This window comes from Ceratotherium simum, chromosome 33 (genome assembly GCF_057802395.1).
Source record: "Ceratotherium simum simum isolate JZ-2026a chromosome 33, ASM5780239v1, whole genome shotgun sequence".
Classification (NCBI taxonomy): Eukaryota; Metazoa; Chordata; class Mammalia; order Perissodactyla; family Rhinocerotidae; genus Ceratotherium; species Ceratotherium simum.
In genome coordinates, this window is record NC_141932.1 from 20,638,089 (window position 1) to 20,654,490 (window position 16,402).

The 16,402-nt window shown below is 55.1% G+C and overlaps 1 protein-coding gene across 3 annotated transcripts in view; it reads right to left on the reverse strand.

The window, feature by feature from the left end:
* AXL (AXL receptor tyrosine kinase) overlaps positions 1-14,112 on the reverse strand; it is a 26,225-nt gene extending 12,113 nt beyond the window's left edge. The window contains exons 1-10 of one of the 3 annotated variants that reach the window (XM_004441568.3): positions 13,787-14,112; positions 12,434-12,656; positions 12,019-12,119; positions 11,258-11,434; positions 6,318-6,398; positions 6,070-6,185; positions 2,263-2,473; positions 1,814-1,953; positions 986-1,136; positions 747-773 (exon numbers count right to left, since the gene is read on the reverse strand). In XM_004441568.3, coding sequence (XP_004441625.1) covers positions 747-773; positions 986-1,136; positions 1,814-1,953; positions 2,263-2,473; positions 6,070-6,185; positions 6,318-6,398; positions 11,258-11,434; positions 12,019-12,119; positions 12,434-12,656; positions 13,787-13,850 — 1,291 coding nt within the window. In that variant the 5' untranslated portion in view covers positions 13,851-14,112. The remainder of the gene's footprint in view (positions 1-746; positions 774-985; positions 1,137-1,813; positions 1,954-2,262; positions 2,474-6,069; positions 6,186-6,317; positions 6,399-11,257; positions 11,435-12,018; positions 12,120-12,433; positions 12,657-13,786) is intronic. The other 2 variants (XM_087421712.1, XM_087421711.1) reach the window with 2 other exon arrangements.
* Positions 14,113-16,402: the final 2,290 nt, after the last annotated feature.

Consider the following 16,402-nt stretch of genomic DNA (forward strand, 5'->3'; position numbering starts at 1 on the left):
TGAGGAGTATTCAAGGACTTTTAGATACAAGGAGGGAGCAGTGATTTGTAAGGATGTAACTTCAGTGTGAGAGGAGTGTGCAGTGAGCATGTAAAAGATGTGGGAAGGGCAGATGAGGAGCATGGGATGAATGGAAAGGGTGTGCAAAAAGGGTGGGAATGAATTAGAAAAAAGAAGGATTATAATGGGATGAACGTGAAAGGAGGGTGGGATTAGTGTGGAAAGGGTATGCAAAGAAATGTAGGAAGGCATGTGAGGAATATTTAAGGATAATGGGTTGAGTTACAAGAGGTGGGCTGTAATAGTGCTAGGAGGATACAATGTGTGTTGGAGAAATATTGAAGAGGGATGGATGTGAGGCAGATAACTCATCTGTACGTCCGTCCATCCGTCCATCCATCCATCCATCCTTCCATCCATCCATCCATCCATCCATCTACCCACCCAGTCATTCATTCATCCACCCATCTACCCATCCATCCATCCATCCGTCCATCTATCCATCCATCCAATCATCCATCCATCCGTCCATCCGTCCATCTATCCATCCATCTACCATTCACTGAGTACCTACAATGCCATTCCAGACACCTCCATCAAGGACCACACAATCCCAAGAAGTAGAGGATTAGAGTGATGACTTTGAGAAACACAAAAGGGATGTACAAAGAGTATGTGTGTGGTGATGGGGTCTCCACTGGGCACTGAGGAAAGGGAGGGAGTGGAGGGGGTGTGAAAGCCCTTACCCAGCTGGTGGATTGGCTGTCCTTGCCCTGTGAGGAGAAAGGACAGAGGGAGGACACGCTCAGAGAGGACAAGACTGGTGTGACACGGGGGAGGGAGTGAGGCTCTCCGTAAGGTTCCGGGTAGAAACAGAGCCTAAATTGGGGTAACACTGAAAGGTACACGGAGCAAGTCAGGGCATCTGGACAGACAAGGTCCTTGTGGATAGGCTGAAGGGGGCTGAGCACGGCTTTGGAGTTACCTGGGCGCCAGGGCTCCAGGAGCACAGGGAGGCTCCAGGGTCCATCCCCAGCGGCGGTGTAGGCTGCCACACACACCGTCAGGTTGGGCACAGTCCCATCCCCCCGCAGCTCCAGGGTCACCTCTCGCTTTAGCCCTACGTCCATTAGCACCTAGGATGTCCAGACGTGAGATGAGGGTAGAGCCCCAGTCCCCTAACTCTTAAGCTTTCAGTCTCGGCCTCAACTCCCCATCTTTCTCAGAGCCCTCTCCTCACCTCCAGCCCCTCATCCTCTACCTCCTCCTACCCTTCATCTCCGATCCCCCAGCCTTCCCTCTCCATTCTCCATTCCCGTGCCCACTGAAGTGTCAGCTCCAGCAGGACTGGGACTTTGTCTCACTCACTGCCGTGTCCTCAAGTCCCAGCACAGCGCATGGCACATGGTACTTTTGCTGAAGAGCTGAATTCTCATCTTTTCACCCTCATCTCTCCATCCCCTTAGAACTCCCCATCCTCTCTCCCTCCGCATCTCTCCACCACAGGGGTGCTGCTTGCTCAGAGAGTACCATTGTGCAGATTAGGAAAAGGCACCCCTTCCTCGAGATGCTGTACAACTATCTGCTGTAAAACCGTCATAGTCAATATGTAAGTCTACTGAAACGCCTTTTACAATGATTCATAAATAGCCTCCCCTGGACCTCTTTAACCTCCCCAGAATGTGCTCTCCTAGGCATAGTATGATTGCATACTACCCAACCTGCACAACTGTCCACATCTGCCCTGTCATCTCCTCCTCCCCATCTCCCTCCTCCCCAGCCACTCCATCCCAACCTGGCCAGCAGCACCCACCTCGGGGGTGTCCTGGCCTCGGTAGGCCAGCCGGTACCCTAACAAGGTGCCCTGCAGGGGCGCCCTCGGCTCCTGCCAACGCACGAGGGCTTGGCTCCCATTCCGCATGGCGCTAACGTTCTCGGGGGGGCCCAGGGGCACTGGAGGACAGGGAAGAGGAGGAGCTGGCACCCCCACCACTTCCTGACCCCCTCCCCTGTTCCCAGGAAGTGGCGGCAGGGTGCAAATGGCATGCGCGTGGGCAACTCGTGCAGGCCTCCCGTGAGCGGAAGCACAGGGAGAGATGCCAGTGGGCTGTGTTGAGGAGTTGGGGACTGGACGGGAAGGAGATTGAGGCCACAAGGGTAAATGGGTGAGAGGAGATCCTGGGGGTGGTACTGATGTGAGCAAGGTCCAGTGGGGCAGCACGTGACATCTCCCCTCAAACCCCGCCACCAGCCCCTTCTTACCTCCCTCTGACGTCTCCACGGGAAGCCAGTGGGTCCAAGGTGAGGGGCCCTGGCTACTGGCACACGCCACCCGGATGTGATAAGGGGTGTGAGGATGGAGGCTGCCCAGCCGAAGTCGGTGAGGGGGAACAGATGCTTGCAAGGTGAGGGGCTCCTCTGGGGGGTCTGGCTGTCCCAGCCAGATGCTCACCCCATCGTCTGACAGCACAGCCTGAGAAGAGGGAAGGAGGCGTCAGGACAGGATGGCCACATAATCACACACGGTCACACAACTCTCGATGGCGGTGATCCTAGTGTGACTACGCAATTTTGCAAGGAGGGGTCTGTGTATGTATGTATGTCGCAGCTCCATGCCAGTACAACATAGGCACCTGCATTTGCAAAACGAGGAGACCACCCAGCTGCACGATGTGGCTCTGTCGTCACTGGCAAAAACCACCTCTTGCAAGACTTTCCCTCCCTGAGCCTCAGTTTCCTCATCTGGAAAATGGGGCGGCTGCACAGTGCATGGCAGGTAGTCAGCATCAACAACAATGATAACAATGCTGTTCAACCACAGACAAAAACAATGTCCTACAGGAGAAGTCAGAAGAGTGGGCATCTCTGGGGGCTGGGAAGGGTCTGCATCTTGATTTGGAGAGTGGTTACATGGATGAATCCGCATGTTAAACAATCCAGGTGTACACCAAAGATGATGCACATTATGTATATCTTTTTTTTTTTTTTTTTTGGTGAGGAGGATTCACCCTGAGCTAACATCCATTGCCAATCTTCCTCTTTTTGCTTGAGGAAGATGCGCCCTGAGCTAACATCTGTGCCAGTCTTCCTCTACTTTGTATGTGGGTCGCTGCCACAGCATGGCTGATGAGTGGTGTAGGTCCGTGCCCAGGATCCAAACCCGTGAACCTGGGCCGCTGAAGCAGAGCGCACCAAACTTAACCACTATGCCACGGGGCTGGCCCCCCACATTATGTATATCTTAATAAAAAGAGAAAAACCCTTTGCAAATCTGAACTCATCTGACCCTCACCTCAGCCCTGCATTGTGGGTACTGTGTTTATCCCTATTATCCAGATGAAGACACCGAGGCTCTGAGAGATGGAATCTCTCGCCCAAGGTCACCAGCTTGTCACTCAACCTGAACCCCATCCTGTCTTCAAACCTTTAACCTACTTACAGCAAGAATATCCATTTAAGAGCATCAGTAATAGTAACAATACTTCTCTTCCGTCCAGAGAGGCAGTGCAGCTTAGTGCTGAAGAGCATGGATGCTGGATCTGGGGTTCAAATCCAGCCTCTACCATTCCCTAGCTCTGTGCCTCAGTTTCCTCCTCTGTAAAATGGGATATCAACAATGGCTCCTACTTCACAGGGTTGACTGAATTGATGCCTGTAAGTGTTCAGAAGAATGCCAGTGCATATTGAGTGTCTGTCATTATTATTTTGTGTGTGTCTGAGGTTGCCTGGCCACAAGTGCCAAACTCTGTACACCCTGCACTGTGGCACAGACTGGCACACCCACCTGATCCCTGGGAAAGGCATGATCACGATGGCAAGGCCACAGCTGGGAAATACATCTGTACAGTCATGCCGTCCAGAACCACAAACCCACCACAGCCACACAGCTCACAGCCATACACTCAGGAGTCCTGCCTTCACCCTAGGGAGCAACCAGGAGACCCAACCACACTGCCACACAACGTGTTGGGAAGTTTATTGCTTAAATGTGTGGGCTCTGAAGCCAGATTTCTTGGGTCCAAGTCCTGGCTTGGATATTATTTGCTGTGTGACCTAGAGTGAGTGTCTTAACTTCTCTGCGTCTCAGTTGCTGTCTCTGGAAAATGGGCATGCAAGAGGCCCTACTTGGCAGGGTGCGAGGTTTAATGACACAGTGCATTTAAACTGGTTTGCACATCATATCAACAGCTAACATTTCTTGAGTGCCAACTATGTACCAAGCTTGCCCAAAGTCACACAGGCCCCATGAGGGGAGATGCTACACCACGAGGCCTGGGGAGCAGGTTGGCAGATGGTAGGTAGCACGATGGGGGGAGGCTATCCCCATGCCTGCTCTCTGACCCACAGTGACAGACGGGAAGGGGAACCTCTGTTGGGACAAAGGGGACGTGGGTGCAGACAGTCAGCCTCCTTGTGCCCACTCCCACTTCTCTTTTTCCTAGGATGGCTGTGACCTTCCGGTTAGAACCCTTCAGTCCCAACTCACACAGAGCAGGAAGCGAGACCCGGAGGGGAAGAGGACACACTTCTGCTTTCCTGCGGACACTGGACGGACATGGGTTAGGGGTACAGCTGATGCCTGACCTGGCATTTGAGGTCTCCCAAATCGGCCCAGCCTCTGGGATTAAATCAGTTTTATCCTTTTTAGCTGGGAGGGAGGGCAGGTCACTTCCCCCCTCTGGGCCTCAGTTCCTTACCTTGAAAACAGGAAGATTAACAGCGGCTACCTTCTCGAGTTAAAATGACAAGTGAATGAGGTTGTGTCTAGCACATGTAATCATAAGAAAGACGACTCCTGTTTAATCAAGCGTTGGCTCTAAGGAGGTAAGGAGTACCGTTTGGGTTTAGTGAGACAAGGGTTCGAATCCCACCTCTGCCACTCCCTGGCTGGACCTTGGGCAAGTTGCTTAACTACTCTGAGCCTTGGTTTCTTCATCTGGGAAACGGGTGGACCCATTACTTCACAAACACACAAGGGAGTGACAAGCCATAACACAAGGCCCAACACATAGTTGACACTCAATAAAAGTTGGTCATTATTAGCTATTGTCCTCTCCAATCACAGGTGCTGTGCCGCCCTCGCCCCAACTTCCAAATCTCAGAACTTCAGGCCAGAATTGGACCTCGTTTTCAGAGATCCGTGTTGGTTTGTTTGTTTTTCTTATTCTGGAGCAGGAGCAACTTGGGTGCAGAAGGCTGGGTCTAGCTCATCGCAGTTGTCAGGGATTGTTCCAGCAAACATTCCCTAGTCCATCTGGCCCTGCACTGGGCAATCATGGGGACCCAGGGTGACTGGGACAGCCTGGCCCGCCCTCCCAGAGCTCACAATCCAGTGGGAGACAGACTCACCCCCAGACAGTGACAACCCAGAGTGCTCAGGGCTGGGAGGACAGAAGCACAGGGCCATGGGTACCCAGTGGTGACAGAGGTGGCTCTGGGCCCTGCTGTCTCAGGGTTCCCATTCTGGCCAGTGTCAATATTACTAACACTAAACAAAATCAAAACAGCTGGTCCAGTCATGCGTCGCTTAATGATGGGGATACATTCTGAGAAATGCATTGTTAGGCGACTTCATTGTTTTGTGAACATCACAGAGTGTGCTTACACAAACCTAGATGGTATAGCCCACTACACACTAGGCTCTATGGTACTAATCTCATGGGACCACTGTCATATATGCAACCCATTGTTGACTGAAACATCGTTAGGCGGCACGTGACTGTAGTTTATTAAGCGTTATCTACGTTCCAGATAGTATTTTAAGTTTGTTTCTTGTATTCCCTCATTGAATTTTCACAACAAGCCTATCAGGTAGGTACTACTATTATGTCCATTTTATAGATGAGAGAACTGAGCCCCAGAGAGGTTAAGTCACCTGCCCAAGCTCATGAAGCGAGCAGCTGGGGGAGCCAGGATCTGAACCCAGGACATCTGGCTTAACCTGAGGCTCTACTGCCTCTCAACACACGAGTGGCTGAGAAGGGCTGATTTCCCAGGGAGAGGATGGGGGCTTGTGGATATGGGTGGAAGGAGGGCTGAGACTGAGGTGAGAAAAATCTGAGGTCTCACCTGCACGGTGCAGTGGGTGAGGGGGTAGATGCCACTCAGGCCTGGCGTCCAAGCCACCTCCAGCTCTGTGGGCTGGCTGGAAACCAGGTGGAGGTCGCGGGGGCGCTGGGGGAGCACTGTGGACAGATGAGGGGAGGGATTGACCCTGGGCGGCCTTTGCCCAAAGCTCCCCACCTTGCCCTCTACCCCAGCTCTGACCTTTGACCCAAGCCCCACACCCGCTGACACCCAGCTCCCTTTCCTGTCACCTTTGATGGTGGCCGTGCGGGATGTGGTGACCCCCTTGGCATTATGGGCTTCACAGGAGAAGGAAGACGTCTTGTTCAGGCCTGAGGAGTCATATGAAGAAGGGGCCCAGTGTCAGAGAGGGGAGAGGTTCCCGGGCCATGCCAGGCCGCTCCCTACCATGTCCCATCTGACAGGGTCCTTCCAGCTCACATGGGCACCTGCTTGAAGGGAGGGCTGAGGAAGGGGAAGCAATGCATTGGGGACACAGACCTCCATCCCCATACACAAGGACAGGCTGTGGCTCAGCCCTAACGCCCCACCACATAGACACACATACATGCAGACACACACACACGCACAGATATAGACACATACACATAGACGCACACTCACACATACACACACAGGCACACACACCCTCACACACACTTATGCACAGATAGAGGCACACATACATATTCACACACACATACATAGACACACACAGTTACATATCCACATAGAAACACATATACATAGACACACTAGACACATACACAACACACATAATTATGCACATAGACACACAAACACACACACATACAGAAACACACTCATACCTAGACACACAAGACACATACACAGACATGCACACTCACACAAAGACACACACACACTCACATACATGCACACAGTCACGCTGAGCCACACAGACACACGTAGAGGCGTATACACCTAACAGACACACCTGGTGTGTGTAACAGGCCCCCCGGGTGTGTGTCAATGTAGAGGTGTTTGTTCATTCATGAGCTCAGCTCCTACGAACCCCTCTCCCCCTCACTCACTCGCTCGCTCCCTGACTGCTCACTCTGTTCTAGCCGCACTGGCCTCCCGGTGTTTCTGGAACGCAGGCTCAAGCACGTTTCCCCCTCAGAACTTTGCACATCTGTCCCCTCTGCTTGGAACAGCCTTCCCACAGATGTCCACAGGGCTCCCTCCCACCCTGCTTCACATTTGTTACTCAGATCCACCTTCCCAGTCACTCTTTCCCTGACCTCCCTCCAGATCTGGCCGCTTCCTGCTCTTCTTTTTCTCTTTGGCTCTTCTCATCACAAAATACTCCACATATAACCTACGTATCTTGTTCCCTGTACGTCAACTCCACTAGCACGTCAGCTCCAGGAGGGCAGGAGTTTCTGTCTGTTTCATCCCCTGCTGTAGCCCCCCGGCCTAAGATGGCCTGGCACAGAGCAGGTGCTCCATAAATGTTTGTTGAATCAGTGAGTGAATTTATGTGCATACATTTGTGTACTTATGAGAGTTTCTGAGTGTAGCTGGAGCAACACGAGCATGTGTAATTCTGTGCGTGAGTGAGTTAACGTACATGTCTTGAATACTGTATTTGAGTGTCTGGGGGTGGGTTGCCTCCCCTCCCCAGTGTGGTTGTGGTGGGAACACAGGCAGACACACACACACACGCACACAAAGTCACATACAAGTACAGAGGCAAACACACTGACACACAGAGAGATACACAACCACACAACTAAACATCCACAGATTCACACACAGAGGAACATAGACACACGCGCACATACACAACATCTGAGTGACAGGATGTGAGAAGGACCAAGTCTTAAGTCTACATGCGTGACTGTAGTTCTGTCTGTCTGTCTGTGTTTCTGCGCGGTGTTTGTGGCTTGGTGCGTGTCTGAGGATGTTGTACGCCTGTGTGTTTGTCCTGCCGTGTGTGCCTGTGTTCCCACCATCTCCCCGCAGACACAAAGTTTCCTTTTCTCAGTCGGCAGAGGGAGTGGAATGAAGGAAAGGCGGCCGAGGCCGGAAGGGGGTGGGCAGGGAAGCTCCACCGCTCGCTGCCCAGGCGGCAGTTCCCAGCCAAGGTCAGGTGCCCGGCCCGCAGCCCCCGCGGCCGGCCCGGGGGAGGGACGGGACAGCCCCGGGCGGGCTGCCGGAGGGGCGGGGAGCCCGGGTCCCCTCCTGCCACCTGGCACGTGGGGGCCCGCCAGGGTCACCGCGCGGGAGCTGCCGCTGCCCGCCGCCGGAGGAGCCCTGGGGCGGGAGGGGGCTCTGGAGCCGGGTCCTGTTCCGACCGCAGCATTCCTGCCCCCGCATGAGTCACCGGGGCGCCCCCTCCCCCTCCCGCACTTCCGGCTGGCCCCGGGGGCGCGGCCCAGCATCCCCCTTCCCAGACCCCCGCGCCCGCACCTTGAGGGAGGGGAGAGCAGGGACCAAGGGGCCTGGGACCCCCTCCCCTCCAGGGGGCTCTCCCTCCGAGGCCCACTCCAGATGTGCTTTCCAGATGTACTTGTCCCCCTCCCTGCGCTCCCTACCCTCCCCCCTTGCGCTTTTTCCGAGGGAAGAAGAGGGCTGGAAGGAGAGAGGGGCACGGCCCTGAGTCAGATCAAGGGACAGACACACAAACGGACAAAATTCCTTGACACAGCAGCCCCCCCCAACACACACAATGAATCACACTCAACACACAGGGGCCATTATGGCACAAAAACAGACAACGTAGCACTGGCTAAGCTAAGCTACACACAGGGCCCATGCTGTTGCAAATATGCAGTGACACAAATACACACTCTGTGACTTACATGTATACACACAGGGGCTGATGGCGCACATACACAGAAACACACACACAAGCACACAATCAAACGTGCACACATTGACTACAAACAGCCAGCAACACAGTTGACACCTAGGCTGAAGCTGATGGACACACAAATTGCCCTGCCTGTTGAGATACACTCACCAAGTGACAGACATACACTGAGGTTGAAGCAGACAACAATACACACCGGGACATGAATAAGGTTTATGTTGACTTGCTCACATAGAAACACAGCCGAGCCTCCAAAACGTAGCTGGACACACTCAGGTTCCTTCAGACACATTCACTGAAATTCAGACTGATAAAAAAAACACACACTTATGTAAACATGCAGGACTGCTACAGACACACAAGTGTGGAGATGCTGCTGCGTGCACATAGGTGGCACAGACACACATATACACAGTGGCTGGTAAGCATCCCAGGTTCATTCACAAGAGGCAATTGGGGCAGGGCTGATATATCAGGAGACCAGACAGAAGCAGAAGGGTGTTGTTACTGCCTGCTGTGAATCACACACACACACACATGGATACAGGGTTCCATGTGACAGAGTCATATACCAAGACGCTCACCATGTGACATACACACAGACACCACAGAGATATCCGTGGACACAGATATATATACACACAGACAGCCAAAGTCAGTAGAAACACACCAAGTTTTCCACTGACACATCGGGACTCCGAAGGAAACAGAAGCTCACACCAAGACACACTCATACCTGTAGGTGCACACCTGTGAGCTGACATTGTCACTTCTATACAGGGAGGTATGTATAGTAGCCACAGAACACACTGTCGTCCTTCACTCTGCCGTCGCTCCCCACACACATACACACTCCACCCTTACACAGTGAGTCACAGCTGCGAACACACAAACACAAAGAAGGACAGACACCAGGCTGACGCTGGTATACTTAGTGACACACACACACACACGAACACTGACAGCCCCTGAGAAACTTTGAGAGACATACTGTAAAGACCCAAACACACAATGGGACAGACACACCAATTCACACACACACACACACACACACACATACACACATGCTGAGACATCCACAGAAGCTGGCCCTTGCTAAGGCACACCCTCATACAAAGAGGTTGATGCTGACTGATGCACTGAGACACAGGTCCAGAGGGACGTGAATACATACCCAGATCACACACACACATACACACTGAGATACACACACAGACCCCTCTCTGACAGCTCCGTTACACACTGGTACACATGCAGACCCTCTCACACCTGTGCCCCCCCACCATTTCTCTTTCTTCCTCGGATGGGGTGAGGGAACCAGCCCCTTCTCCCTCTCCCTCTCCAGGGTCCTGCCAGGCTGACTCAGGCTCCAGAGCCACCGGCCTGAGTCACCCCTCTGGGGGCTGGCATGATCACCACCGCTTCCTCGAACACTCAGGGCCCCCGGAATGCTGGGAATGTGAGCACCTCCCTCCACACTGGGAGACCCCCATCAGGAGTCCTCTCCCCACTCTAGCAGAGGGAGGCAACAGGTTGGGGGTGCCGGAAGCCAATGCCCTCCAGGTCTGGCAGCCTCCCTCTGACTGAGCCTCCCCCGTCTGTGTTCCTGTCTCTCCTTCCTCAGTGAGGGGAACCCCCTGTGCCCAGGGTCCCCCAGCTCTGCCTCTGACTGCTGTGTGACTCCAAGCCAAGTCCTGCCCCATCTGTGTGGTGTGGAAGGGGATGGTCACCCCGAGGTCCTGTCACTCAGACATCCCTGTCCTGTCTCTCCATCTTGGGTTACCTCTGTGGTCTGTCCCTTCCTGTGACTTTTGTTCTCTCTCTCTGTAACTGTCTTTCTCTGTTTCCCACTTTTTCCCCCTCTCTCTGTTTTCAGCTCTGTCCCTCCCGTGGGGCTCTTCAGGTCTAGAGGTGGGCAGGTTGGGGGTAGGTGGGGGAGAGGAGGGCACAGTTGATTCCGGTGCCCTGCTTGGGGTCAAGGGCTGACAAAGGGGCAGCAGGCCCACACACACTTGGGCCATGGAACAGCTCAGAGAAAACCCAGGACAAAGAATTCTATTCAGAGAGTCTGGCGTGAATGGAGGGAGAAAGAGCAGAAAGACAGACACACACACAGAGAAACAGAGAGAGATGGAGAACAGAGAGACAGAGAGAAAAGAGGAAATAGAGACAAAGATGCAGAGACAGAGAGACTCAGAGACAAAGAGAAAACAGAGAGGGAGACACAGGGACAGAGAGAGACAGACAGAGAGGAACAGGCAGACACTCACACAGAGGCATGAGCGCTCCCTTGCTCCCCACTTCCATCCTGCCTGGCCCTCTGCACTGAGCCTGCCACTTGCCCGGACTCACCTGGAATACGCAGCATGTACTGGGGGGCCTGGCCTGTGGCTGGAGCCAGGGAGACAGCATCCTGGAGCCAGAGGAGGTCCACGGGTTCTGGGGGTCCCTGGGCCCGGCAGCTCAGGTTGAAAGGGGTGTTGGCAGTCACGGTCCTGTCCTCAGGCTCCTCCAGGAAGTAAGGCAGGCCTGGGGGTGTTGGTGGTAGAGGCTGGGGTCCCTCTGAGCCCCTAGTGGGTCTGACTCACCACTAGGATGTTGCAGGTTGCAGGGTCTTGGACTCCTATGTCTGATCTCTCAGGACACCTGAACTTCCTTTAGATGTCTGACCCCTCAGGCCTCTACCCCCAGGGCACCTTATCCTAATATCTGATTCTCACCACCAATGTCTGATCCCCAGGTCATCTGAGCCCCTCATATCTCTTTTCCAGAATGTCTGACTCCTCATCCCATTTTACCAATGAGGAGAGTGAGGCCCCTGGGATGGGGGAGAGGGTTAAGGCGTGCCTCTGATGCCTTATCTGACCCCAGAATGTCCTACCCTACCATGTCTGACCCCAGGATATCTGACAACCCCCAAGATGTCTTCTCCCCCAGGACATACAATCCTGCACAGGCCTGTCCTCAATAATTTATGGACTCCCCAGCTTCCTGACCCCCCAAGATCTCTGATATTCGTAGGCTATATGTCCTCAGGGGACACCCTGAATCCTCTAGCACCCTCTGACCCTCAGGATTCCTGCCCTCCGAGGACCTCTGAGCCCAGGGCTCACCCTCCAGCCCAACATAACCAGGCTGGGACATGAAGGTCTTTCCTCGCAGGACCACCGCACACTGGTACCATCCTGCATCCGAGAGCTGCAGGGATGAGAGTCTGACAGGGCAAGAGGAGGGATAGAGAGGTTCGGGTCAGAGCTGGACACTGGGAGGGGGTCATCAGAGCTGAGAGAGGGGGGTCTGGACTGGAAACTCCTAAGAGCTAAGAAGTGGGTACTATTATTAACTCCTTTTACAGAAGAGGAAAGTGAAACCCAGGGTTACGTCACATGCGCAAAGCCACACAGCTGCAGAGTGACCATGCTGGGGTTCCAACCCAGGTGGGGTTCCTGCCCATGACTCTTCACCCACCATGTGACGGAGGTGGGGGGACAGGGATCGGGTTGTGGCTGGTCAGGGGAAGCTGGGCACCTGAGTTGGCTGACCACTTTCCAGTCGTCCTGCCCGTCTTCGCCCAGGGGCACCTGGGTCTGAGTGCTGTCCGCCAGCTCTAGGACCTGTCCATCCCGAAGCCAGGTCACCTCAGGGGGCTCCCCCTGAACCTGGAGCTCACACCGAAGGGCCCCCATAAGTCCCCGGGCACCGGTGATGTTTCCCGGGCTCCCCACAAAGGGGTCCGCCTCCGCCTGTGTGCCTACGGGGAGATGGGGAAGAGTCAGCTTAGGAAACCCCACTTCCCTCCGACTCCTCAGTTCCATCCCTCCCAGCCTGCCTACCGGCTGCCAGGACCCCGCCAGGCCCTCAGGCCCACATAGTTGTAGAGTGACCTCAGTGGAGGGTGGCGGGCGGAGGCTTTGATGGGAGGCTGGGAGCCTTCCCAGGGGACTGGGGTCCGGCCTCCGCCTTCATCCTTCGTCCGTTGGGAAGTAGGCCCAGGTCCTGGCAGCCTCCCACGCCCTGGACTGCCCAGCGGGCCAGCCCTTGCCCCTGCTGCCCTCCCTTAGGGTCTCTAGAGACTTGACAGATCAGGCTGGTGGATGGTGGGGAAAAACAGGGGCTGGGGAGGGAGAGGAGAGAGAAAAAAAAAGAAGAGAGACAGGGAGAGAAGCCAGAGAAAGTTGGGCATGGGGAGTCAGAGACAGAGGAACAGAGACCTGGAGAGAGACAGAGGATGAGAGATAAAGAGAGAGACACCCCCGAGAGGTAAAAAAGTGTGGGGAGAGACACACAGAGGGAAACAGACAGAGACAGAGAGAGAGACATCGACAGAGACACCTAGAGAATGGGGAGAGATGAAGACAGAGACAGAGAGAGACAAATGGAGACCCACAGAGATGGTAGAGCTGGTGCGAGAGACGCCCTCCCCTGAGACAGAGCAGACAGACAGTTGTGGGGCAGGGACAAGCGGGGGACGACAGTGACGAGGGTTTTCCCCTAGGGCTCCAGAGCTCTCTTCATCCCGCTGCGTGATTTAGTGTTCCTTTCTGGAAGATTCCTTCTGGGGGAAGCCCCCAGCTCAGCCCCTCTCCCCAAGGCCCTCAGCTTCTCCTGTCTGTCTGTCTCTCTCTGTGTCCATCTCCTTCCATCTCTGACCCTTCCAGTTTCTGTTTCTTGTCCTTGTGTTCCTCTCTCAGAGTCCCTTTCTCTCCCTTGGCCTCTTGGGTTTGTCTCGGTGTCTCCCTGTCTCCCTCTCTGTTGTCTCAAGGAAACTCCATGAGCAGCCTGGGGCTCACCCCCCAGCACCTGCCATCCATCCCCCCTCCTCTCCCTCCGGCCCCAGCCCCTCCATGGGCCGTCCTGCCCCACAAGCCCCCCATCACTCACCCTCGGGGGTCACGCACCCCCAGCAACACAGCACCAAGCACCAGGCCAGCGGAACCCTGCCCATCCTCGGGGCACCGCGCAATCGATGCCAAACTTTCCTCAGAAGTTTCTGAGCACCCCGAGGGGGTGGGGGCAGGGCCGGGCTGTCCCCGGCCCTCCCCCCAGCTCCGGGCTCCCCGGATTTGGCACTGCCCGCCTGGCACGGCGGGGGCCCCTCGCCAGCTCTGCTCAGCGGCTGCCTTCCCTGCTCCCTTGCCTCCTTCTCTCCCTCCCAGACTTCGGGCAACCCTTTCTCCGCCCCTGGCTCCCCCGCTGCCTCCGCCCACCGGCCGGAGGGAGCCTAGGGGGCCACCTGGACTGCGAGGGGTTAACTCAGAGAGGAGAGGACCAGCCCTGTCTTAAAGGGGCCCTGGAGGGAGGCTGAGGAGGGGGAAGGGGCCCCTGGTGGCTGCGCCCCTAATCCTGGGCCAGCGATGGGGGGAGCTGTGCGTCTCGCTAACTCGGCTCTGGGCGCTGTCCCTCTGGGCTCTCTCGTGTCTGGTAAACATTCCTCCAGAACTCCACTCCCCTCTCAGCCTGTGTGACACCCCCCTCCCCTGCCTCCACCCCCAGCCCAGCCCCAGCCAGGCACTCCCCCTCACGCTCACAGCTCCTTGGACAAGGACACACACACACACACACACACACACACTCAGATGTCATCAACACACAGAGGCTGGGACAGGAGGAGACACGCAGAGGCACGCTGCCAGCCCACGGACACACTCAGACAAGCCGGGTCAGAAACTCCATTCCCGGAGAAACCTCAGAAACCAGAAAGAGAGGACGTGGCCAGGTGGGCATCCCCAGGGTACGCTTGGGGAGACACAGATCCTCATACGAAAAAGACCCACATGGACACAGGAACAAGGTACCAGTGTACAGGCACCCACAGAGGTGGAATCCTAGCTCTACCACTAACTGTGTGACCTTGCAAGTGACTGGCCTCCCTGAGCCTTGGTTTGTCCATCTGTAAGATGGGAATAAGAATAGAACCCACTTGGCAGCCTAGAGGGAGGATATCCCAGGGCAGTGCATGTGCAGTTCTCCGCACGTGGTGACGACAGCTGACAAGGTGTCCTTGGTTTTTTGCATCTTGTTTGTCTCTGTGCACTTGTATTGCTGTCTCCCTCTGGCGGGATTGTGTGTCCTGGTCCTTGCAGATCTGGTGCCTGCACGGTTGTTCTGCTGCTTGTCCATTTCTGTGCCCCTGTGTTTTGCACACGGGGGTCTCTGCATGCCTGGGTGTCTGTGCAGGGGGGGGTGGGCATCCACTCTTCTCCTCTTGGCCATTCTGTTTGTCTAGTGGTATTCCTAGGGCTCCTCACAAAGTCCTATCCATTCAGTCTCCTGATGTCTCTCCCTCCTGCTCCTTCTCCCCACCCACCCCGTATGGTTCAGCCTTATCCTTTCCCACCGCCCCCTGCCCTGGCCTCCTCCCTGGCCTCCTTCCCTCCACTCTTGCTCCCGCCAACCCATCTCCCATTCAGCAACCAGAGGGATGTTTCTGAAACTCAAATCTGACCCTGTCCCTCCCCTGCTTAACTTTGGCTCCCTGCTGCCTTTGGAGTGAGCTCCCAGCTCCTCAGCCTGGCACTCAGGGCTCTTCACCATCAGCCTTTCTGAGCTGTCTCATATGTGTCCCATTTCAGTGACAGCCCCAGCATCCATCCTGCCACCCAAGCCTGACCCTCAGGGTCCTCCTGGATACCCCCCACCCTGCAGTAAGTTACCACGGCCCCTAGAGGATTCAGCTTCACAAACCTCTCTCCCACCTGGCCCTGCTCCCCTCCCCATGACCTCACCCTGGTCCAGCCCCATCCTCTCCCTCCTGGACCCCTGCTCTGGCCTCCTCCTTGGGCCCTCCCTCTCAACTCTCCCTGCCTCTAACCTGTCAACAACCAGAGGGGAATGTTTCTCAATCCCAAGTCAAACTCTTTTCCTTCTCTTCTCCAAACCTCCCAAGATAAAACCCCAGACTGCTTACTGAGCCCTCCAAGGATCCCCTCATGTCTCTTCACCCTCCCCTCCCCACCCCCAGGCTTCTTTCCCTTGCTCACAGGCCTCAGGGCAACTCCTGCAGCCCCTTGTTCTCAACTCCTACACACCCCTCACCCCCATCTCAATATTCCCTCTCCATTGTGTCACTGCCTGGCCCTGCCCAGTCTAATCTAGGTCCCCATGTCATTCACTCCTAACATTTTGTGCTTTTCTTTGGCAACACTCTGCGTGGGTTGTCATGATATATTCATCGGCATGTCTGTGTGTCTCATGTTGTCTCCTCCACTGCTCTGTGGGCTCTGGGAGGGCAGGGACCGGGTATATCCCAACTACCCTGTAAAAGCCCTGCCACAAGGGGTACAATGAATAACTGTGATATTTTTGGGTGGTGTGAATATGTGCAAAAGTCTGCCCACTCGTTTTTTTTTTTTTTTTTTTTCTTGTGAGGAAGATCATCCTTGAGCTAACATCTGCCAATCCTCCTCTTTTTGCTGAGGGAGACTGGCCCTGGGCTAACATCCATGCCCATCTTCCTCCACTTTATATGGGACACTGCCACAGCATGGCTTGACAAAC